Source organism: Pseudophryne corroboree, chromosome 5 (genome assembly GCF_028390025.1).
Source record: "Pseudophryne corroboree isolate aPseCor3 chromosome 5, aPseCor3.hap2, whole genome shotgun sequence".
Classification (NCBI taxonomy): Eukaryota; Metazoa; Chordata; class Amphibia; order Anura; family Myobatrachidae; genus Pseudophryne; species Pseudophryne corroboree.
Window position 1 is genome coordinate 294,297,028 of NC_086448.1, and position 24,730 is coordinate 294,321,757.

At 44.0% G+C, this 24,730-nt stretch overlaps 1 protein-coding gene and 1 pseudogene across 1 annotated transcript in view; one reads left to right on the forward strand and one right to left on the reverse strand.

Moving 5' to 3' along the window:
• Positions 1–6,174: 6,174 nt before the first annotated feature.
• Positions 6,175–24,730, reverse strand: part of ZDHHC3 (zinc finger DHHC-type palmitoyltransferase 3) — a 157,881-nt gene continuing 139,325 nt past the window's right edge. Inside the window, exon 7 of the mRNA XM_063922414.1 lies at positions 6,175–9,226. Coding sequence (XP_063778484.1) covers positions 8,969–9,226 — 258 coding nt within the window. The 3' untranslated portion in view covers positions 6,175–8,968. The remainder of the gene's footprint in view (positions 9,227–24,730) is intronic.
• Positions 15,911–16,029, forward strand: LOC134929735 (5S ribosomal RNA; annotated as a pseudogene).

Below are 24,730 nucleotides of genomic sequence, written 5' to 3' on the forward strand. Positions count from 1 at the left end.
AGATGATAGAAGACCGCTTCAACGACCCGCGTGAGCACGCATCATTGACAAAATAGTGCGTACACACTGGACGATATCATTTGGAAATGTCATTATCGTCCATATTGTTTACGCAAGCATTTCCATAATGTCTATTTAGTATCTCCATGCTCCCTGTATTTTATGAAAAGCTTTTCTGTACTTCACTGTTCTTTCTATCTGTTAAGCATCCTTGAGTCCTACTGGAGAAAGAGCACTATATAAATAAAATTATTATTATTATTATTAATTACGTAAATCCAACTCTGCATGTGATTGCAGTTCTACTGTTACTAGAATAACATTATTTTATTACTTTGTATAGAGATAGGTTCAAATGTCGATTCTTATTACCTGCACCATACAACAATACTGAATATAGAATATCATGTGAGATTGATTATGGATAGCTTAATAAGACTACAATGTTTCTGTTCCTGTTTTTTGACCCTGACCATGAATAAAGTGCTGCCAATGTCATGAATCTTGTTTTACTGTGCTCAGGTCTTTCTTACTATAATATAAACTAACCCCATAAAAGAGACTTACATCAGCATTGCAGCAATTTTCACCTAAAATCTGTTCCGCTATAATAAACTTGAAATGAGATTTCACACACACCAACACGACACTGTTTTACTTAGCATCAAAGCTTTATTATAATATATTCAGGAAATACATTTTGTGACATCAACTCAAAATGAAATCAGGAATTTATTATTAAAACACAACTTTAAAGTAAACAGTTATTAACATGCTATGTCCGTTAATGTTCCATTATACCTGAACATTTTAACACGATAACAACTTACAAAGAAATCATACAATAATTATAGGTTTCAGCAGCCTATCTACTGAGATGAATGATTTTGTTGAGTTTAGTGTGCACAAAAATTTGTGGTATTATCCACTTTTTGTTACTTTACACAATCACAGATAATCGAGCATTATAATTTACACACTAACACAACTGAAGATAGCCTGTATCTGCTGTGGGACTACAAACCTCAGCATGCCCTACTACGCTGCTGCAAGCTTTCTACAACAGCTGAAGAACTACCTTGGTCTGTAAATAGATATTAAGGCTGTTATGGTACTGAACATTATAACAGTATATACTGGTTACTGCTGTTTGTTTTAGCATATGTTTAAATTTAATTTATTTTGTTAAACATTTTAAATCATTCTTTGGTGTTATTTGTTGAGGAGTTTAATCAGTCACACAACTAAGAAGTTCTAAAAAATGTGTTATACATAGTTCAAGGCATATTCCAGTAAGTCAACAAACCTGTTAGCTGACACGGGCATACCCCTGACTGATGGGGTCTCCACCAATCAAACAGACTTCTATAAACAAAGGGAACCAATGGTGAAAGTCCCAGATGTGGGACTCTCACCTAACTGCTCCAAGTACTGCTGCTTCTAATGGGAAACTAATTTCTAGGTGCATATTTGTGGAAATCATACATACTTGTCATCCCTTACTTATATATTATATTGTAGAGATCATTCATCAGTTTTCATTTCTTCCAGTATTTAAATTATCTTTCTAACATTCCATTTAGTTTCTAATATAACTGTGCTAAAGCGGCTGTGGAGGTAGGCAAGTATATACAAACATGTTCAAGACGGTATTCATTCGCAAATTCAACATTCACTATGTCGAAGTTCATAATGTTGAATGTTATGATGTTGACATGGTCAAAATGTGGACATGTGACATGCCGACAGAGGATGTCGACATTACCTTAGAGTTAGATGTCAAAATTGTGAACATGTCAACATTATAGCAGTGGAAATGTGAGGACCAGCGCCCTAACCGCTTGGAGGTCCAAACTATCAGTGGTTTTTGCTGCCCTCAAAGGAGAAGAGAATTCCAGAAATTCTCCAACAGAATCCAAATGCAAACAATGTCCTGTCCTTCCTGGCGCAGATTCCCCCAGTTGAAAGTCAGTATCACTTCTTAGAAATAAATAGATTATTGAAGATAAGTATAATGGCATCAATATAAATGTGTCTTGATTATCTGGTACAGCATGTGATAAACTGCATCATTTGCTACGTGTTTCACTTGCCACTTCTTCAGACGGATTCAGTATGCTTTACCGGCAGGCAGGATGCCGGCTGTCAATATCCCAACAGCGGCATCCCGTCCGCCAGAATGCCGTCAGCAGGGCGAGCACAAAGAGTCTCCTTGATGGTTCTGTGGCTTGCCACAGGATCTATTCCCCCTCTATGGGTGTCGTGGACAGCCACGAGTGGAAATAGCCCTGGTGCGTCGGGAATCCGGCTGGCGGCATTGCTGGCTGGTGGGATTCTGGCATCGATATCCTGACTGCCAGGATGCTGACAGCCGACAAATTAAATGCATCATCTTCAGATAGCTTATACCTCATTTTTTGTGATGATCCTATTACTGGAATCAGAATAAAATCGCTTTTTATCCTTGCAGAGTGCCAGCATCTAGCTTGTTGTGTCCTGGGGATTTTTAGGAGTGGTAAAAATCCCCATCACATGCTGCACCAGATGATCAACACACATTTGTATTGATGCCATACTACAAATTTTCAATAAACTATTTATGTCAAAGAAGTGGTACTGGCTATTCAGTTGGGGGAACCTGCGCCAGAAAGGACATTGGTGACATTATGGTAGTGTGAACATGTTTCAAATACACATTGTGGATGTCAACATGAAGAACATTTTCGGCAAACGGTCGTCAACATTATAACGGCCAACATAGTGTGTGCAGGGGCGGATTGGGAACAAAAAGCGGCCCTGGAAAAATTTGTACTAGTGGCCCCACATGGGCAGCACGAGAGGTGTAAGGTCTAGCCATGGGCCATGGCAGCAGCACCCTCCCCCTAGACTTTCCAGATATTATGAGCACATTATATGATACACCCTTAGAATTTAGGAAACTATATAATTCTTTAGAAATATATATTTTCTTGCTTATTACACCAACCGTAACCCAATCACTATTCACTCAATCTTATATGTCAGCCAAGCAGGCAGACAGAGCATACACTAGATCATCTGCAATCACAGGCTAAGTGGAAAAGTCATTTTCATATATGCAAATTAATTTGCATCTTATTCATTATAAATAGGACCACATGTCCTCAAACAAAACAGGCCCCGCGGGTGTGTCGGCCCACCGGGAATCTTCCCTGTGGACCCTATGGCCAATCCGCCTCTGAGTGTGTGTATATCCTTCAACATGGATACTTCCCCTTTAAGTAGGCCACAGTGGTCTAGAGTCACAGAGTTACAATTCAGTTTCCAACACATGGTTCTGAGAGCAGCATACCTATAAAAATGAAAAGACTTCATGCCAAACAGCTTGTTTTATTAGTGAGTACACTTGGCGGGATCAGTACGTAATCCCGCTGGACGGGATCCCGGCGGTCAAAATACCGATGCCGGAATCCCAACCACACAATCCCGACAGGGGTGGCGAGCAGAACGCAGCCCCTTGCAGGCTCGCTTCGCTCGGGACACTATTATATTCTCCCTCTATGGGTGTCGTGGACACCCACGGAGGGAGAATATTTCGGGATTGTGGCGGTCGGGATTCCAGCGTCGGTATTTCGATCGCCGGGATCCCGTCCAGCGGGATGTTGACCGCATCCCCACTTGGCCAGCATGTTGCATGGAACCCTAGCAAGATGCTAATGAGCAGACCAAAAGTACACATTAGTCTGTAAAAAAATACAGATTATCTCTCATTATTTCACTTAGGACACCAAATGGCAAAATATCAACACACAAATGAATATACTTTGTGGAAAACTGTAGAATACTTATTTTTATTAAAGCTGCCACAAGGTGGAGCTCTGTATTGAGAGTAAAATCTTTCAGTCTTTGAACGCGCACAAGCACAACACTTGAAGTATGACGGAATCTCAAGCAGTACCATAAAAAAGTAAAACTAATTATGTGTAGTGCAACCAAATCTATTGATTTTTTGCAAAAGTTTTCTTTCTATTTAGGGAATTATATAAAAGTGGAAGAGCAGAAAGTGGAGATTGTGGGCCCTTTATATCATGTTTGCCACCTAATGGTTCATTGGGGGTTATTTACCAGTATTTTATAGCAGCAATCCCACTTACCCTTTTTTTCAAATAGCAATTAAGCAGCTTTTAAGCAGGCATCTCAATTTTCTTAGCTGTTCCCCAACAATTCATTAACTAATTTTCAGAACCTCTCTGGAGGGAAGATAAGTATGGCTGCCAGTCATACACACACATGTGATGGCAGAGGTGGGGCCTTTACTGTTTATCATTATAATGAATATAAGTAAGCTGTATGTGCTGTGTTCCAGTCTGGGTCACATTAACATACAGGGACACTGGGCATGTAGTGTATATAGTGTATGTACAGATGTAGCCAGACTCATCGCTGCCACGATGCGTCCAATGCCTACCTGCGCCTGGTCATGCTTAATAGCACCCTCGAGCCGGCAATGCAATGGGTATGGATTGCGGGTGTGAATATATGCACGCTGATGTGCGTACGCATCAGGACAATGCAGTCGCGGAAGCGACTAGGCGCAGCCACAACTGGCGTGGCTACATCTGTGTATATTGTAATTTATCTGTGCAGGTTATATGTGAACCATTAGTATTATGACTTCCACCCATGTGCCTGCTCTCACAGAATTTCTATAGCTTCTGCACCTACTTGCCCCAGATACATTTTACCACAGGTGCACAATACTAATCCTCTGCCAAAGCTTCCATCATTGTATTGTAGGCAGATATCACACAAGGGTAAGATGACAAGTAGATTTTAGGAAGCCACATGGAGAGTATTCCTGAGACAAAGATAACTGCAATACACTGCATTGTAAACTCTGCCATCAGATTTATGAACAATTTCTATAACATACAGAAATCATGCAATAATAACATTGCTTATACAGATGGATCCATGTTTATCTTGACCTTTAATAGGATTAACTGAGACTGGCCAGTCGTCCTGAATCCCCTGCGGTATTGTTCTCTGTATTGTATTGCAGCTGAGAACAATAGATGAAGGGTTTATGCTAATAAGTCATGTTGTGCCTAGGTGCAGAACACTAGTCAAGATAACCGTGGACCCATCTGTTTATGTATCTCATTAGATGAATAGAAGGGGAAAGTAAATAAAATATATGGTTCATCTGCCTTTAAGTTCCTCAAAATCAAGTGCAGATAGTTGTTAAAGTAACTTAACCCATACATACCGACATTCTGGCTGCCCTCACTGTCGGTCGGTATAACAGGGAGCGTGGTGCGGCATGGAAGGGGGCACGGTGGAGCAAAATTATGTCAAATTGGAAGAGTGGAACAGGGGACGTGACCACAAGGGGAGGGGGGGGGGGGGGGATCAGTGTCTTACTTGGCTCCGGCAAACGGGATCTTCCTCCTTGGCAACGTCTTCAGAGTGATATTTGGGAAGATGGTGCAGTAGAGAGCACAGTAGAAGAGTCTTTGTTTGCACACTGCGGTGCCATCTTCCCAATGATGTCACTGGGGAGATGGCACCACGGGGGAGACACACTTGCCGGAGCCAGGTAAGTATATCCAGGTGCGGGCCCCCGCCAGATTCCTCCAACCAGCCCGGGCCTGGGTAATTAGTACCTGCCCCCTCTCTGCGGCACTGCTATAACAGGCAGTTAGGCAAAAAATTCATTACAATAAAAAATAATAAAATACTGAAGTTACCGTTAGATTTGTACTTACAGACTATGAATAAACAGGAAAGTAGATTCTAAATGATTATATCTTAACATTATATTAACCAACTGATGTGAGTATTAGTTTATGAGCATAAACAATAAGCAAATTATCTTAAGTTTCATAATGTACAAAATTCAGTGGGGAACATTTAATTGTGCCCTGTGCCCACTGCTGGCCATCGATAGTAATGGGCATCTATCAAAGTAATTCAATTGTTGCTCTGATCAGGTGCCCATTAGCCGCATGGCTGGATTAACAATGGGGCTGAAGGAGCTGCAGCTCCAGGCCCACCCACCAAAATAAGCCTACAGCTGCTGCAGATCTCTATGCAGCTGTAGATAGAAAACAAATGTTTCAGTCTACTGCAGCATGCAACGCCCTCTGGCATCAACACCCCCACTCCCCCCCTCTACCCCCGCACTGAGTCCCGCCTGCCTGCTGCTCACCTCTGCTGGTGTACGATGCTGTGGCTGGTCCCTCCCCCAGCCATGGGCTGCCCTGCTGCTACTGCTGCTGCATTGTTACCAGGCAGAGACGTCCAGATAGCCCTCCCACCTCCCATGTCCAGGACCAGACCTGCCCCCTTCCTGCTCCTATACCTTCAGGTGCTGTCTGTTTCCCCCATCCCTATTCTCAGGCTCGTCCCTCCTTACACTCTGTCCTATATGAGCCTGTCCTCGCTATGCTGATTCTCCAGAGGCGGAGCCAGGAACCAGAGGAAAGAGACAGGCATCCTCCTTACAGGTAAAGGCCTGTGTAGGGTATGTTCTCATGTAATGGAAGGGAAGGTTAGTGCAGTGTAATGCAGTGATGAAGTGTGGCGAGTTACTGCTGTTATGTCATGTGTGTGAGGGGGTACTGAGTGATGTAGTATGGATAGGTAGTGAGGGGGCAGTGTAGTGATGTAGTATAGTAAGTAGGTAGTGATGTAGTATAGTAAGTAGGTAGTGATGTAGTGTGTGGGGCAGTGTAGTGATGTAGTATGGGTATGTAGTTTAGTGCTGCAGAGTGGGGAGGTAGTATAGTACTGTGGGGGAGGTAGTGTAGTGATAGTGTGTGAAAAGGTAGCGCAGTAATGTTGCGTGGGAAGGTATTGCAGTAATGTGGTGTGGGAAGGTAGCACAGCACAGGTGTGTGGGAAAGTAGCGCAGTAATATGGTTTTGGAAGGTAGCACAGTATGGTGGTGTGGGAAAGTAGTGCAGTAATGTGGTTTTGGAAGGTAGCACAGTATGGTGGTGTGGGACGGTAGCGCAGTACGGTGGTGTGGGAAAGTAACGCAGTATTATTATGTGGGAACGTAGCGCAGTAATGTGGTGTGGGAAGGTAGCGCAGTATGGTGGTGTGTGTAGGTAGATGTAGTGCGGGAATGTAGTCTGGAAGGTAGTGGAGTGAAATAGTGTGGAGATGTAGTGTGAGGAGGTAGCGTAGTGATATACTGCAGGGATATAGTGTGAATACGTATCATAGTGATATAGTGTGGCGATGTAGTTTGGGGAAGTAGCACAGTAATGTAATGTGGGGAGGTAGCTCAGTGATGTAGTGCAGAAAGGTAGCTTAGTAATGTAGTGTGGGGAGGTAGTGCAGTGATATAGTATGTCACCACACCCCCTCTTCCCACTTCTCTACGATGCTGATCACACTACCTCGAACGGCACATAATAGGCCCTTCCTAAATCTCAGCTCCAGGCCCATGTGGACCTTAATCTGGTACTGATTAACTGAATCAGTCACATTTTTTCTTGCAGCTTCTGGAGGTGCATGAAAAAAAGAGTGTGAAAAGTCCGTAGTTTGGGCACCCAAAGTGCCCGAACTTGAACTTTAGATGCTCAGTAGAAATTTTTAGACGGACCCAGTGCTCTTAGCAGCATTAAATGCTATTTGACATCTGATCAGACCAACAATTAAATTGCTCTTATAGATGTCCATTACCATAGACAGCCAGCAGAGGGCGCACAACAGTCCAATTGAATTACCCTCCTGTGATGTTTGAAACAAACATGTCCCACACTTAAGCCTGACACACCCGGCCTAAGGTAATCAACGTAGCCTATGCTCAAAGCTGACTAATTGACAAGGCCATTAAATACGGATCAGTTTGAAATGCCGGTGGGCGGGATGCCGGCTGTCATGATCCCGACACCGGGATCCCATCTGCCGCAATGCCAGCACTGGGTAGAGTGCTAGAAAGCCCTATGCAGGCTCGCTGTGCGTGCCACAGGTTCTATTCTCCCTCTATGGGTGTCGTGGACACCCACAGTGGGAGAATAGCCTGTGTCGCCGGTATTCCGTCTACAACATTTCACCACTAGTCGGGATCCTGGCGTCGGCATTGTGACAGTCGGGATCCCGACTAGCAGTATTTTAATCACTTAAATGCAACAGAAAAACAATAGAGAAAATATCTGGTAAATTTCGCCTTAACTTACCACTTACAATCCAATGCTATCCTAGGATTTAGTTGTAAACATAATTGTAATAATAAATAACATTATAAACATCAACTTCAGGGGTTATACTGCCTTTAAATTCTAGTTATCAGATATATTCACATATAAACCCCCAATTAAAAATAAGATTAATGCCTATTCCAGTTAGAGACGGCCATTGACATGCAATTAGCTTCCTATCCAGGATTAACATGCTTATGGTTATTTCCAGTGAGTGAAAGGCATTATATTAAATGGTTATAAATGGTTATACAATACTGAGGCCTTATTTATCAACCGGCAAGGCCCTGTACTGCACATGATATCACAGGATGATCTATGTATTTAAAACAAATATCAATTAACTACTAAGTATCAAGATGTAAACTAAGGCTCTGAAGTATTATTATAAGTATAATGTTCCAACCCATTAAAATAAATCACCCATCCTAGAACCCCCCCCTAATAAAATTGTTACCACCAAGGCATTTACATCATCCTGACACATTTATTGCTGCTGGGGTACAGCAGTAATGTGTTATAAACATTACTTGGGTGATCTAACAGCCTTGGTGAAAGGCACTGAAGGAAGCCAGAAAGATGAAACAATGCATTTGGTAAAATATTAAACTACGTGTGAAATACAATAAAATCCAGTACATTAAAGTCAACCTAAGGTGACGTTAACAAAGAAATCACAAAATGCCAATCCTTATACTGTATATGCACAGTACAGTTGTTGTGCACCTTAAATTGGTCATGTTAGATGAGAAGAAGCCACAATCCTTCTTGGCTTTTTATTTTAATGTATTGGCGCATCCTTGAATTGATCCCACCTCAATGACTTCCACATGTCCAACCAACCTTCCAGTGACTATTTCGCTGTCCTTCCCAAGTGAACCAGTCTCAATATCTGATGGCACCTTTTGGTAAAGAGTTCCTGCAAAAGGGCTGAACCATGAAGGAGAGAAACCACCACCAAACGCTTGTTTCAACCCATCCCAGCTACTGGTCTTTTCCCAAGTTGGATTTTCCTTCTTCAGTCGCTCAATTCCCTGAAGATGAGAAGACAGGCAGATAACAACAAAAGATCTAATTCACAATATGACAGCAGTTCATAACTAAACATCCAAATATATTCTAGCTTAATAAAAAAAAAAAAAACTTTTTTTTTATATATTGTACACACAGCTTACATTTTTCTCCCACCCTAGAACTAGGTTCTGGGAAAGGTTGTCTTATACCACTTACACACTCAGAGCCAGGAATTTGCTGGGTCAACAGCCGGCAACTTCCCAAGTTTCAGCCTGGTAAAGAGCAGGATTGGGAACCCGGAACTTGGTCCCAGTGGTTTACTTTCACACTAAGCAAAATCCCAGGTTGCTGCATGTGCATGTGCAATTACCTGGGATTTTGCTTCTAGCTTGAATGGGGTATAAGAGATATAAAGAGCCATTTATAAGAGTGCAATATATTAGACTTTACTAAAACATAAATAAAGCTTACGCCACTTTCAGACTGAAAAGTCTGAAAGTCCCAGCAATAAGCCGGTTTGTTTTGTCGGGACCTGCCTGACCCCCCTTTCACACAGACATGCAAATTACCGGGTCGAGAATTTCTACCCTTGTAATTTGCAGATCAACACGGGTATTTTGTCTGTGTGAAAGGGTCAACCTATGTCGAAATCACCGTGTCTCCGACCCTGGTAGATTCCAGGGTCGAAGTCACGGGAATTACAACCCGGGTCGACCCTTTCATACAGAAAAAGAACCTGTGTGTTCCATGAAATTACCATGTGGAACTGCTTCACCCGGTAATTTCTGTTTCTGTCTGAAAGGGGTATAAACAAAGCAAAAGTTTAGGAAAACAACATAAAAGATTAATGATTAAAGACAAGTGAAAAAAGTAGATGCTTGTTACATTTTTGTTCCTGAAAAAATAACCAGTTTAATTATGGCTTTGCAGACTTTTTATTTGGTTTTAAAATGCGATTTAGAGACTGTCTGTTGTAAAACTGGATTTTTTTTCTATTCATTTTATTTTTAGAAAGTATTAAAGTAGACTTTTAGGGAACAATACATGAAAGTTCAATTACTTTAAAACAATCACAATAACCTTTGTACATTACTTTCGCTGTTGGAACTGGTCTAACTCTATGAGCTAAGTTGGATAGCTTTGCATTTGTTTTGCATTGAAAACTTGCTAAGGTAGTCAATAATAAAGGTATTTTTAATATTTAAAAATCCAACAGTGCCTTGCAGCCTACCCGGTCTCTCCGCTTAACCCCCGCATGTGTATTGATCCTTTGGGACTGTTTACAATGCCAGTATAATAACATTATTGTGTAGACATTATACAGTATATCCAACATTTCTTACAAAGATATATTAGGACAATGGTGGCAACATTGTGTGTTCTGTATTGACACATATTTTATCTGTTATATATTTATAAAGTAACACGTAAATGGTTACAAGAGAAATATGTCTAAGTATCTCCGGAGATAAAATAGTTTCTATTGTGTTATTTTAATAAACTGTTTTATATTACACATTTGTGTTGTTAGACTCTAAAGTTGCCTTTGCGCCATTGGGGATCTTCTTTTGTATTTTTTATATTTAAGATTGGTATTTAAATAATAACCGGGGTAAAGTTACTAGAGGAACCACAAGAAAAAAGAATTCAGGCGCTTATAAATATTATAGCCTATCCAAAATGGATTGATAGTATTCCAAGCTGCAAACTCAGTGCAGTCGTGTGTGTTCACACAGCTAATCTATGGTGAAAATGAAGGACCTCCCCTCGCCAAAAAATATACAAAGGAATAAAAAAACCCGAAATGACTGTTTGCGCTATAACATTACAAGGTACATATATGAACAGCTGAAATGTGTATTTCTCAACCAGTTGATTTATTTATTGGATACTGTCTTTACAATCCAATGTATAACTATCAAAAAACAATAAAAGTACAGATATCATAAAAGTTTTTTCTTTTACTTTTTGAACATAAAAAATATTTTGCATATCATGTTTTCAAATAGTATTCTTATAGGACATCCAATGTCGCAATCTATAATTAAGTCACGTGACTCAAAAAATTGTGCACTTAAAAAATGATTTAGTTTCACTTATCTAAAAGTTCTTAATATATCGAATAATAGTCCTTTATATGGAATCTGTATATATGATGGACCACTTGTCTAAAGCACCGATACTGAGCTGTTGTTTTTACGAATAGAGCTGACCACTCCGGCTCAGTGTGTGAAGCCGAAGAATGATTCCGGCGTTCGCGGGGGTGGGTGGTGTGCGTCTCTCACCAGTCTACGCTAGCTCTGGCTGCTGTTCTCGGAACTCGGAAGCTGGTGCCGCTTGGATTTGGACGTCTGCAGGTCTGAAACTCCTGGCTCCGGTAAGGTGATTACTGCCATGCAAGTGCAATTTGGCCGTCCTTAGCTTCCAGATTGTTAGGAAATTATCCGATATGTCAAAGCTCACAAAGTAGCAAAGATCTCTTGTGGAATGATCAGAAAGTTCTCCCTCTAATGCGTTTTGCACCTTTGGGTGCTTTTTCAAAGAGTCAAACACTGCACAGATCACTATGGGGTAAATGTATTTCAACGCACATATATAGGTGTATTCAACTGGTGTCAGATCCTCTCCGATGAAGAGGATCCGACACTGCACTATTCAATTTGTAGGCCTTTTTGACGGGTTTAGCCCGTTTTCGACAACCACTTGCCGTTTTAACCACTTGCCTGGCATGGTCGCATCAGATGCGACCATGCCTGCAAGTGCTTAATCTGACCTGGTCGCACAGGATGCGACCTGTCAGATACACGGTGTTAGCAGCGGCAGGGAAAGGAAACTTCCCCCCGCTGCTGCTCTCAGAGGGACCAGAAGGTTCCTCTGCCTTCCAGCAACCAGCCACCAGAGTTGCCGTGCTGCCGATCATTGCTGATCGGTCAGCACTGCAGGATCCCCCAGAGGCTGCAGACAATATCAGCTGCTGGTAAGTGTAACTCATCGCCTCCAAGCCCCCCGTGTACCTGGCAGCTATCCGGGCACTAAAAATTAAAGTCGAGATGGTCACGATGTTCCCGATCAATGTTCCAATGTTTTGGGAATATTTTTTTTTAAAGAACAAAACATTTTTTTTCATTTTTTTTTTACTAAAATCATTTTGGATAGGGTTAAATTCATGTTCTTCACCTAATACACTCATAAAAAAACGGCAAATGACTTGAATAGGATGAATACAGATTCGACCTAAAAAAGTTGGAAAAAGCTTTTCTCCAGCAGGGTCCACAGGATAACAATGTGATATGACGGAGCGACAGCCAGTGCCGTAACTACATGTGGGCCAACGGTGCATTGCCCACAGCGCATCCGCTGACCCACACACGTCGCACAGGGCTGCGCCGCATAAGAGAAACCAGCGTGCAGCCGACAAGCTGCAGCCCCTGGCAACCTTGTCAGCATGTAATATAGATTGGTTGCCGGGCGCTGTAGCTTGTTGTCTCCATGCTGTGGTCTCCGTGGCTCTGTTGCAGGACGGCGTAGCTGCTCCCCCCCACCCCCAGAGCCATATTAAGGGGGGTCACAGGAGGTAAGTACCCCGGGCCCCCCTCTCCGACTCTATGAAGGGGCCCCCCCACCGCAGATCAGAATTTATTCCCCAACTGCTGTGCCGCAATGCAGTGTAGCGCTGATGCTGCAGGCGCTGGCGGCTATCCTGACTCTCACGTAAGTCTCTGCACCTGCGCTGGCTCAAATGACTAGACAAGCGGGCTTCAGGGAGGAGCTGCACAGGGAGACATCGTGAAGCCGCAAAGTAAGGTAGCTGCATTAGCAGGGATTTCACTTCAAGGAACGGCTACCCTAGCAATCACCTGCTAAGTGATATCCCAATCCGGAGAAGGAGCCACCGAAGCAGCAATATGATTTCAAACTGTAAGTCCCGGAGACTTGCCCCTGTGAACACTCTCTTACAGTTAACTGTATACACATTACCGTATACTTTGTATTTCCGGACCAGCAGACTGACCACTGGAGAGCTCTCAAATGACACCTCCCCTTACCTCCCCTTTACAGTTCACCTATGTCTGTTTTTGTAGTTATCCCATATTGTCCTTGTTATACGTTTTCCCCCTCAATCTTATTTGATATGGATCCTGTTTGATAGATCTTCCCTGTGCGTCCCCCCATATGCCACACAGTGCTTGGGGATCACTACAAAACAGCGCCATAACTACGTGTGTGCCAGGTGTGCCTGGCACACAGCGCAGTTGCTCTGAGGGCGCAATGGCCAGCGGCTTGTAATGAGTCAAATTGACTCATTGCAAGCTGCCTCTGCTGTGTGCGCCATGCCAGAGGCAGCCAATGCGGAAGGAGAGGGGACTGCTGCAGCGGCGCCTCTACCAATTACGTAGCGCTGCTGCGGCTCCAGTCCTCCTCCCTCCTCCTTCTCCTCCCCTGCCCGGGATCTGATCATCTGCCAGCACAGAGGAGCCTGACTGCCAGCGGGGAGAGATGGTAAGTATCTCTCTCTCTATTCTGTCTGCCGCAATGTGTAAAAAGGGGGACTGGCTGCCGTAATGTGTAAAAAGGGGATTCTGTCTGCCATAATGTGTAAAAAGGGAGACGCTGTCTGTCGTAATGTGTAAAAACGGGACACTGTCTGCCGTAATGTATAAAAAGGGGGACGCTGTCTGTCGTAATGTGTAAAAAGGGGCTCGTCCTGGTATAGTGGTGCTACTGTGCAGCGTAATTTGAATAATGGAGACTACTGTGCACAGTAGTATGAATTGGTATTATTTTGAGGCCACGCCCCTTCCCCATGAAGCCATGCCCCTATATATTTTTTGCACGCCTACGACGCGCACTGCCCCTATCTTGCATGTAGGGGGTGCTGATGCCGTTTCTTGCACACAGCGCTAAAATGCCTAGTTACGGCACTGGCGACAGCGGATTGGCACCAAACGATCACAGGCTTTCAGTCCTCCCATGATGCAACAGGCTCATCCATATATCCCTGCCCACTGGCTCAGGCAGTGTGGCAGGAGCCGGACCATGGTCACAGGGCTGCTGTTCTTTGGCAGCCCTAAGCTTTATTAATTTATTTTTATAGTCTTACTATGTTTTCTGAGTGCTCTTACCTAACAGCGTCTTACAAGCATATTGGAAAGAGTCGCTCCAACAACTCTCTGCCGGGTCGCAACAACGCTTACCCACGGTACAAGTGTTGTCTCGATGGGCGTCTGTGACGGATATACTAGCAGGTCCAGCAGACGTTATCAGGCTGTGGCCGGAGCACGGGGAGAAGGGAAGGCATCGGTTTCACTTAGAAGGGGAATACAGACACAGCCACACTGTATTGGGAGGAGACTACCAAACAGTAGCTGGCGCGCCGCCACCACGGGTGCTCCAGCGCTAGGCCTTAGGGATCATAAGGCACCAGGATTAGTATGAGGCTGCGATCCCTAGGGTTGATGTCAGCGGTGGGTAGTCAGACGCTCTCTTGGTCGCCCCTCCCCCCACTTCATGACCAGTTTCCGCCGAGTCTCCCGCCATGAACTGATTGCTTCACTTCCATCTCAGACGCAACCACGAGGGGTTTCGGTCACAGCATAGGCCGCTGCATCTGTGTACACTAAGCGTTACCGCGAGGAGACCGGGTCAGACTGGTGCGTCTGCATGCACAGTACGTCCACTGAGCGTATGTGTTCACTAAAAATTCCCGCAGCAGCAGTGTACACTAGTAGTGTCTGGATCCACTCAGTGTTCGCTAACGTATTGATCGATCCTGGAAGTGGGGTAAGTCTCCCTGTATCCCACTCTACTGAGTACGGGTTATACAGCACTAAATTTCTATCTACTTTTGTTAGTATGAATAGTTAACTTTAGTGCCTATTGCATATGAGTCTGTGTACATTACTGTGGTTTTATTCGCAATGCGTCTGAATACATTAAAGATCTGTATAGAACAGAATTCAGTAATATGTACTCCTACATACTTTGAGATGTGTTTGTAGTTGATAATATGCTCATATGATTAATATATAACATGTGATTGACTGCTAGTGTGATTGCTGACTTAATATAAATGATTGTCGGTGGACCTTCTGATCCTCAATGCAGGTGCATGGGTAGGGTCACACATGATATCACTTTAGGAAAAAGTGGTTACAGTCACAAATTGTGTAGTACACTGTGAAAGTACCGATTATTTATCATCCCCAACAGTTTCTCCAATAAGACAAGCTGATGAACCGAATGTAAATAAATCCTCAACTTCACAGGCTACACATGATAATCATCAGACGATGAAAGCTCTATATACTCTACTTCAGCATATGAAGAACAGGTAAAAGGGATCAGCTAAATGAATAAGCGGAATAAATGAGAGCAGAAAAGGCTAGTCTGTCAATAAAGGCAGCAGAGCCTGGGTTAAAAACACCTGTGTTTAAACATCCCAAAAGGGCCTCTTCACGAGGGCAGATTTCAGGAAAAAAGTTTGGGTTACACCCAATAAAATAGAATGCACGGTAAATGGGATTCCAATATCTTTTTCCAGCTGGGGACTGTTTAAAATAGGGAAGTGCCTCCCAAAGTAGATATGCACATCATTGATAGTGCAAAAATCTATATGGCCTCTGCCGGCAAAAGAATGGTTTTCAAAAAGACCATATTCTCTTTGTCTGGGGCAGTCATAAGGCCAGCCATGACTTCACTTTGCAATCTACGGCTACACCACACTGAATAGGCCCAATCTCACTAGATCTTGGAAGCTAAGCAGTGTTGGGCCTGGTTAGTTCTTGGAGGGGAGACCACCTTGAAATACCAGGTGCTGTAGGTACATTTGGCTAGGGTACTGAGAGACAGATTTTCAGCGCCTGCAAGGGAGCAAGAATTCCATATAGCTCATATGGACACTAATGTTCTAGGGCATCAGCAATAACAATAGCTATTCGAAGAGCAGTTTGGCTCACATACATGGAAAGCTGATTCAGAATCTAAGAAGGTTCTGAAAACTTTGCCTTGGCTGGAAGTTTCTGTTTGGGAAGGAGTTAACAGTTATTCTGGAGTCAGAAACAGACTCCAAGAAGGTCACGTTTCCTTCCACATATAACCTCAAACCTAGGGTTCCGGTTTCGGCTTTGTCAGTCATAAGGGAACGTAACAGCCTCAATACAATAAGTTTGGTAAGGCAAAGAAGCAAAGGCAACCAGAGGGCCAGCTTCCAAACCAGAGGATAGACCATCAGCATGATGGTGCGGCCCTCCTTCTGGGGGACTCCAAAAGGATAAGGGGCCGACTTCTTCAGTTTGCACAGATTTGGTAACAGTCTACATACAAATAGATGCCTGGGTGCAAGAAGCGGTATTTCTAAGGTTATACTTTCCCTTCTCGATCCATTCTCCTCAAAGGTTCTTCTGTTTCAGCTCGTCTCGGGTAGAGGCGTAGGTGAGGGATTTGCATGAAGCAATTCAGAAAATGTTTTGTCAGAAATAGTCATTCTAGTAACCCATGCACAATGGGGGGGTTTATTCCCACCTGGGTCAAAAACGATCCCACGCCCCATTCTCAATTTAAAAAACAGATAAAATTGGGTAACACGGTTCACATGGAGACATGGCACTCCATAGGTTGGTGGGGAGCCAGTAGAATACATAGTATTCCTGGATAAGTCAGGAATCTTACCTTCAGGCTCCTATAGCACTGTCCATCAGTGTTATCTCAAGGTTTACCAACCTTCAGCAACATTTCAGTTTAGGCCTTACCCTTTGGGTTAGCCCCAGCCCCAGAGTATTTACTAAAATGATTATGGCAATTTATCTCCGCTAGCAGGGGATAAGAAAATTGCCATACCATGACAACCTTCTTATCCTGGCACAAATACAGGAAAGGTTTCTGTGTCATCTACAACATACAAATAACTTGTCTGCAGAGACACAGGTGGTTTGTAAATTGGCAAAAATCATCTCCGGTTCCGCAACATGACTCACGGTGTGGCTGTACTGCAGTGATTTTCAACCATTTTCAACTCACGGCACACCGAACAGTATTTTTAAATTGCCAAGGCACACCATCAGTTCCCCACAACCACTACGGGGGGTGGGGAGGGGTGAAGGGTCAACACACATTGACCTAAACAGGAACAAAACACATATTGGCCCCCTCAGCCATTTAAACACATTGGCCCCCACAATAGTTGCAGAAAATATTGGCCCCCATGGTAATTGCAGCACATAATGGCCCCCCACTGTAATTGCAGGACACATTGGCCCCACGGTAATTGCTGCACAAATTGGCCCGCATGGTAAATGCAGAACATACTGGCCCCTATATTAGTTACACCACACATTGGCCACCACAGTAACAATAAATAAAAATTTACAGGAACCTACTGTACTTGAGTAGGTTAGTTCTGTAGCTGTGGAGGAGGCAGGAGCTGTTTACTGTCTCTCTCCTTCAGCGTTGCAGCCAGCGGTGAGGAGCGAGGACCGAGGACACAGGAGCAGCATTCGGCCGGCAGGTGACGTGGAGGAGCACTGGGCGCGCAGGTGACGTGGAGGAGCACGCTGAGTCACGCTGCTGCTCCATACAGGTTACGGGCCAGGCTGCGTCTGGGCTACCCGGAAGAGCCCAGCGCCGCCCGAGCCCGACATCGGACAATATGATTTCAAGTGAGGCAGCGGCAGGGTTATGCAGCGGGCATCTCTGGCGGCACATCTCAGAACCGCTGGTGGCACACTAGTGTGCCGCGGCACAGCGGTTGAAAAACGCTGCTGTACTAAATTCAAGTCTGCAGAAAGTAGTTACCTCGGAACAAGATATCAAAGGTAAAGCTAGGGGAGTTGTTATATAGTCAAACAAGATCAATTCACGCAGCAATACGAATGATGGATTTCATGGTGTTAACAATACACATGGTGGAGTGAGACCTCTCCAGCATCTGTTTCCATCTACAGCCTGGATATGCCCAATCTCATTGATGTTGGAAGTTAAGCAGTGTTGTGCCTGGTTAAATTCTCTGAGAGTAAGACCACCTGTGAATACCAGGTGGTGTAGGTGGGCAGATGGACAGTACACAAACAAGTACGTGGTACTGGCAAAAAAGGTAAGAAAGTCAGTAGCTTGGAGGCTACAGACATTCCATCTAGATCAGAGGACACCTTTTTTTGAATATCAGGTTGGGAGATCCTGACAACAAATGCCAGTCTTGGGGGCCATTGTCCAGAAGATTATGATTCCGGGGACTATGGACCACAGAAGAAAGTTGCCTGCTAATAAATCTGTTAGCACTTCGGGCCATATACTGGGTCCTGATTCAGGCACGGGACACTCCTAAAGGAAGATCGGTCCAGATTTGCAAGGACATGTAAATGGCAGTAGTGTACCTCAACTTTCAGAGAGGAACACGCAGCTAAACAGCAAGAAAGGAGGTAAATCACATACTAAAGTGTGCAGAACTCCATCTTCCAGCCTTGTCCGCAGGGTTCGTTCCGGGAGTCCTAAACTGAAGAGCAGATTTCTCAGTCGACACGCCATTCAGGTAAGCGAATGGGCTTTGCACCCTAAAGTCATTTCAGACTCGGGTAGACAAATGGGGTTGGCCAGAGATAAATCTCATGGAGTCCCATCTGAACAACAAAGAGCCATAATTGGGTCAGGAACAAAAGGAAGTGATCTTTGTGGACATCTTTTTAATGGGAATTTCATTTCACTTATGTGTTTTCTCAAATCATCCTGCTACCCAGGATAGTGAGGAAGATACAACAAAGATCCCGGGATTCTAATAAGCCCCGGCTTGGCCCAGAAGGCGTTGGTACATGGATCCGCAGAAAATGTCGAATACCTTTTCTATTTCCTCTACGTCCAGATCTACTAAGACAGGGTCCTTGCTATCACAGATATCTGGATCGACTGTCTTGATGACGTGGCTCTTGAAATCTATATCCTGAAGTCCAGAGGATTCTCACAGATGCTCAGAGCAAGGAAAACTTCCTTGGCTCGTATTTATCACCAAATATAGCAAGCTTATATTTATTAATGCAATGGAAGAAGTATGGACCCGAAATCTTGCAGAGTTTCCAGGGTTTTAGCATTCCTTCAGGCAGGAATGGATAGAGGTTTAGGGGTGGCTTCCTTGGGAATACAAGTGTCAGCATTGACTGTATGGTTCTGAAAGAAAAATGCCAAATTGCTGGATGTGTGCACTCTTTCCCAGGGAATGCTGCGCATTCAACCTTCTTTTGTTCCTACTACAGGGTCTGGGGACCTAAATCTAGTCCTCAAAGCACGTCAAGTTGCTCTGTTTGAACCACTAAATAAAGTGGATTTTAAATGGTTGACAGCTAAAGTTCTCTTTCTGCTGACTATGGCATCGGCTAGAAGAGTGTCAGATTTAGGAGCACTGTCATGTTAATCTCCTTTTCTGATGTTTATCCAGATAAAGTAGTTCTCAGAACTAGGTCTGGGTATCTTCCTAAGGTGTGGTCTATATTCCACCTTAATGAAGATATTGTGGTCCCGGTTTTTCAGGAATCGGGATTTCCTGCGGGAGATGCGTCACTGGACGTAGTCCGGGCATTAAGGATCTACATGGATCGTACCAGTGCCATCAGAAAGACAAATTCTCTCTTCATCCTCTACGGATTTCACAAGAGGGGATGGCCTGCTACTAAACAGACACTAGCGAGATGGCTTCGAAATGACGATTTCACAAGTATATTCTCAAGCTGATCTCCCTGTTCCGGCTAATGTCTCTGCTCACTCTACACGTAAGGAAGGTCCTTCATGGGCAGCACAACATTGAGCTAGAGCAGAACAGATATGTAAGGCAGCCACATGGCTTCCAATAACACATTCATCAGACATTATGCCTTGAATACTTTTGCCTCTCATGATGCTGAATTCGGGCGTAAGGTTCTCCTATCTAATCAGGAGCCACTACAAATTGCTTTGGGAAGTCCCATTGTTATCCTGTGGACCCTGCCGGAGAAATATACGTTATGGTAAAAACTTACCATTGATAACGGTATTTCTCCTATGTCCACAGGTTTCCACAGGGATCCCACCCTGACGCACCTGATTTGAGGATCTTTCTACTCACTAAACCTCTTCCTTCTTGTATGGAAGGGTGTGCATGTGTGTTCTTCTCGCCTGAATAGGGTTCTACATAATGCTCCTGCCTAAATGCTTTGGAATACAACTGATTTGCCTGAGCCAGTGGGCGGGGATATATGGACGAGCCCGTTGCATCCTGGGAGGACTGAAAGCTTGTGATCTTTTGGTGCCAATCCGCTGTCGCTCCATCATATCCCATTGTTATCCTGTGGAAACCTGTGGACATAGGAGAAATACCGTTATCAATGGTAAGTTCTTACCAGAACGTATATTTTTTCTGACTTGTCGGATCAATTGAATAGACCACATAGTGTGGGTATAACACTTCCTGCTTTGCCTCTTTACTGAGGTGAAGCAGGAAGCAGCAGCGCCAAGATGTATTAACACTGTGGATGCAAAAGTGGGGGACTGAAAATCCCCCCCCCCCCACGGCGATCGCTGCCAGACCCCCACAGTGCATCAAACCTAGTGCCCATCATCTAGCACATAACAGCGCTAATACACGTTTCTTCCCCATAACGACCTGTCTTACATCTACCCCTATTATCTGTGCATGCTTCTTAGCTGTAACAGCAAAGAAAGTGTTAAAAATAGAAAAGAAAATGGCGTGAGTACTGTCATTATTTTAATATTTTCTTTATAGCCAGACTACAGGTCCTGTAATGTCCTGGCATGCTGGCACTTGTTACTCCACTGTAGAGAACAATGGGGGTCATTCAGAGTTGTTCGCTCGTTGCCGATTTTTGCTATACTGCGATTAGTCGCTTACTGCGCATGCGCAAGGTTCGCAGAGCGCATGCGCTTAGTTATTTTACACAAAAGTTAGGTATTTTACTCACGGCATAACGAAGCTTTTTCATCGCTGTGCTGATCGGAGTGTGATTGACAGGAAGTGGGTGTTTCTGGGCGGAAACTGTCCGTTTTATGGGAGTGTGCGGAAAAAACGCAGGCGTTCGAGTTGCAAAACACAGGAGTGGCTGGAGAAATGGGGGAGTGGTTGGGCAAATGCTGGGTGTGTTTGTGACGTCAAACCAGGAACGAAAAGGACTGAGCTGGTCGCAATGGCTGAGTAAGTCTGGAGCTACTCAGAAACTGTCTATTTGCAATTCTGCTAATCTTTCGTTCGCACTTCTGCTAAGCTAAGATACACTCCCAGAGGGCGGCGGCTTAGCGTGTGCAATGCTGCTAAAAGCAGCTAGCGAGTGATCAACTCGGAATCACCCCCAATAATATTTCCTATTTTTTACACCATTGATCCTGCAAACCATTGATCCTGCACCCAATGTCACCGGAGGTGCGGGGAATAGATCCGGGCTTTCAGCCCAGGCCTGGGGGTTATTTCGGAGGGTCTCCACCTTCCCAACTCGACTGACCAGTTTGGGACTAGTTTACATAATAGCAAGGTGACCCCACGCTGTGCATCTACCTGCTATAGTATAAGCACCACCCCGGGTGATTCAGACCAGTGCTGGGTATTGGAAAATTTGGGGTTCCCCATAACATTTTCTTCCCCAATTATCAAGTACCAGACCACGCTGAGAGGTTTTACTTCCTTTAGAGTTTACCTTCATGATCTGTGCAGTGCTTCTCCCCAACACTATTGTTTGGGCAGGTTAAAAACCAACCATTAGTAAATCTGCAGATCCTACTCTAATATATAAAAATAGCAAACATTGGTACGATGCTCTAATGTGGTCAAATTTGTGTTTTTTGCTTTTTCATCAGTTTGCAAAATCAACCTTTAATAAATGTATCCCTGGATAAAGGCCTTACATAATAAATGACTGGGGAGGTTGGTATCTACTATTGTCAATTGTATTGTTATATTACACTACTTGCATTATTGTGGACAGTTTCAATATGAAACTGGATGAGATAATAGAAGGAAGATCAGTAGTTGTCATGTCCATGTGTGTTACATGTGGCATGATGTGATCACGAAGAAGGAGCTAAGCCATTGTGCATGTATGTAGAACTCAAATATTCCTAGACAACATTTAACCTTCTCAACATCAAGTAAGTGACACTTTATTTGGGGGGTTAGGGGGATGGGTACTCATAGTCAGGGTCCAAATTTTGAAAGGTCCTGGTCATTACACATATGGCCATATCCCTGATTTTCTCAGTAGACAATGCAATGTCCTTGAAGATGCCCTTCTTGCCTGCTGTAGAAACCAAACAGCTGGTATATGCACATGTGGCCAGTAGGTGTGGGCAAAGAGGCACAACCTAGTGAGTGGTAAACCATTATAGGAGAACTAATATTTTGGACCGATCATTTGACAGGTCGCTAGAGATTTTCTTTTGTCTTTCCCTACTTTCTCACCCCTTTCCTCCCATCTCCCTCTGTTCTGTTTTTGTTTGTATATGTGCTTTAAAAGAAATAATCATGGAAAAAGGTTGGGAATATTGAATAGGACAATATAATGTACAATTATTTCTTTTAACTTGATTTGTGGTCATAAAAGCGACACATAAGGGTGCTGTTTTTGTTCATAATAATTTTTGGGGAAATCAGTTATTCATCTGCTTCATTATATACATTGATCTAGGCCTATTTTACAGAGATATGCCAATACCAGAGATATATCCTTTCTTTGCCTTTTTAGTTTTCTATATTTCTAATATATCATAAACAAGAACCTTTATTGACTTCAGGGGTTTGAGGTGCAAATCTCTAATTCATATTTCAGATCTCTGGGTGACAAAGACTCCAGGGGCTACTACAATATACTGAAAGGACATGCTAAAACATACTATTTCAATAATAAGAATTTACTTACCGATAATTCTATTTCTCGGAGTCCGTAGTGGATGCTGGGGTTCCTGAAAGGACCATGGGGGATAGCGGCTCCGCAGGAGACAGGGCACAAAAAGTAAAGCTTTAGGATCAGGTGGTGTGCACTGGCTCCTCCCCCTATGACCCTCCTCCAAGCCTCAGTTAGGATACTGTGCCCGGACGAGCGTACACAATAAGGAAGGATTTATGAATCCCGGGTAAGACTCATACCAGCCACACCAATCACACTGTACAACCTGTGATCTGAACCCAGTTAACAGTATGATAACAGCGGAGCCTCTGAAAGATGGCTCACAACAATAATAACCCGATTTTTGTAACTATGTACAAGTATTGCAGATAATCCGCCCAGCATCCACTACGGACTCCGAGAAATAGAATTATCGGTAAGTAAATTCTTATTTTCTCTATCGTCCTAGTGGATGCTGGGGTTCCTGAAAGGACCATGGGGATTATACCAAAGCTCCCAAACGGGCGGGAGAGTGCGGATGACTCTGCAGCACCGAATGAGAGAACTCCAGGTCCTCCTTAGCCAGGTTATCAAATTTGTAGGATTTTACAAACGTGTTTGCCCCTGACTAAATAGCCGCTCGGCAAAGTTGTAAAGCCGAGACCCCTCGGGCAGCCGCCCAAGATGAGCCCACCTTCCTTGTGGAATGGGCATTTACATATCTTGGCTGTGGCAGGCCTGCCACAGAATGTGCAAGCTGAATTGTATTACACATCCAACTAGCAAAAGTCTGCTTAGAAGCAAGAGCACCCAGTTTGTTGGGTGCATACAGGATAACAGCAAGTCAGTTTTCCTGACTCCAGCCGTCCTGGAACCTATATTTTCAGGGCCCTGACCACATCTAGCAACTTGGAGTCCTCCAAGTCCCTAGTAGGCGCAAGACACCACAATAAGCTGGTTCAGGTGAAACACTGACACCACCTTAGGGAGAGAACTGGGGACGAGTCCGCAGCTCTGCCCTGTCCGAATGGACAAACAGATATGGGCTTTTTTGAGAAAAAAACCACCAATTTGACACTCGCCTGGTCCAGGCCAGGTCCAAGAGCATGTTCACTTTTCATGTGAGATGCTTCAAATCCACAGATTTGACTGGTTTTAAACCAATGTGTTTTGAGGAATCCCAGAACTACGTTGAGATCCCACAGTGCCACTGGAGGCACAAAAGGGGGTTGTATATGCAATACTCCCTTGACAAACTTCTGGACTTCAGGAACTGAAGCCAATTCTTTCTGGAAGAAAAATCGACAGGGCCGAAATTTGAACCTTAATGGACCCCAATTTGAGGCCCATAGACACTCCTGTTTGCAGGAAATGCAGGAATCGACCGAGTTGAAATTTCTTCGTGGGGCCTTCCTGGCCTCACACCACGCAACATATTTTCGCCACATGTGGTGATAATGTTGTGCGGTCACCTCCTTTCTGGCTTTGACCAGGGTAGGAATGACCTCTTCCTGAATGCCTTTTCCCTTAGGATCCGGCGTTCCACCGCCATGCCGTCAAACGCAGCTGCGGTAAGTCTTGGAACAGACATGGTACTTGCTGAAACAAGTCCCTTCTTAGCGGCAGAGGCCATAAGTCCTCTGTGAGCATCTCTTGAAGTTCCGGGTACCAAGTCCT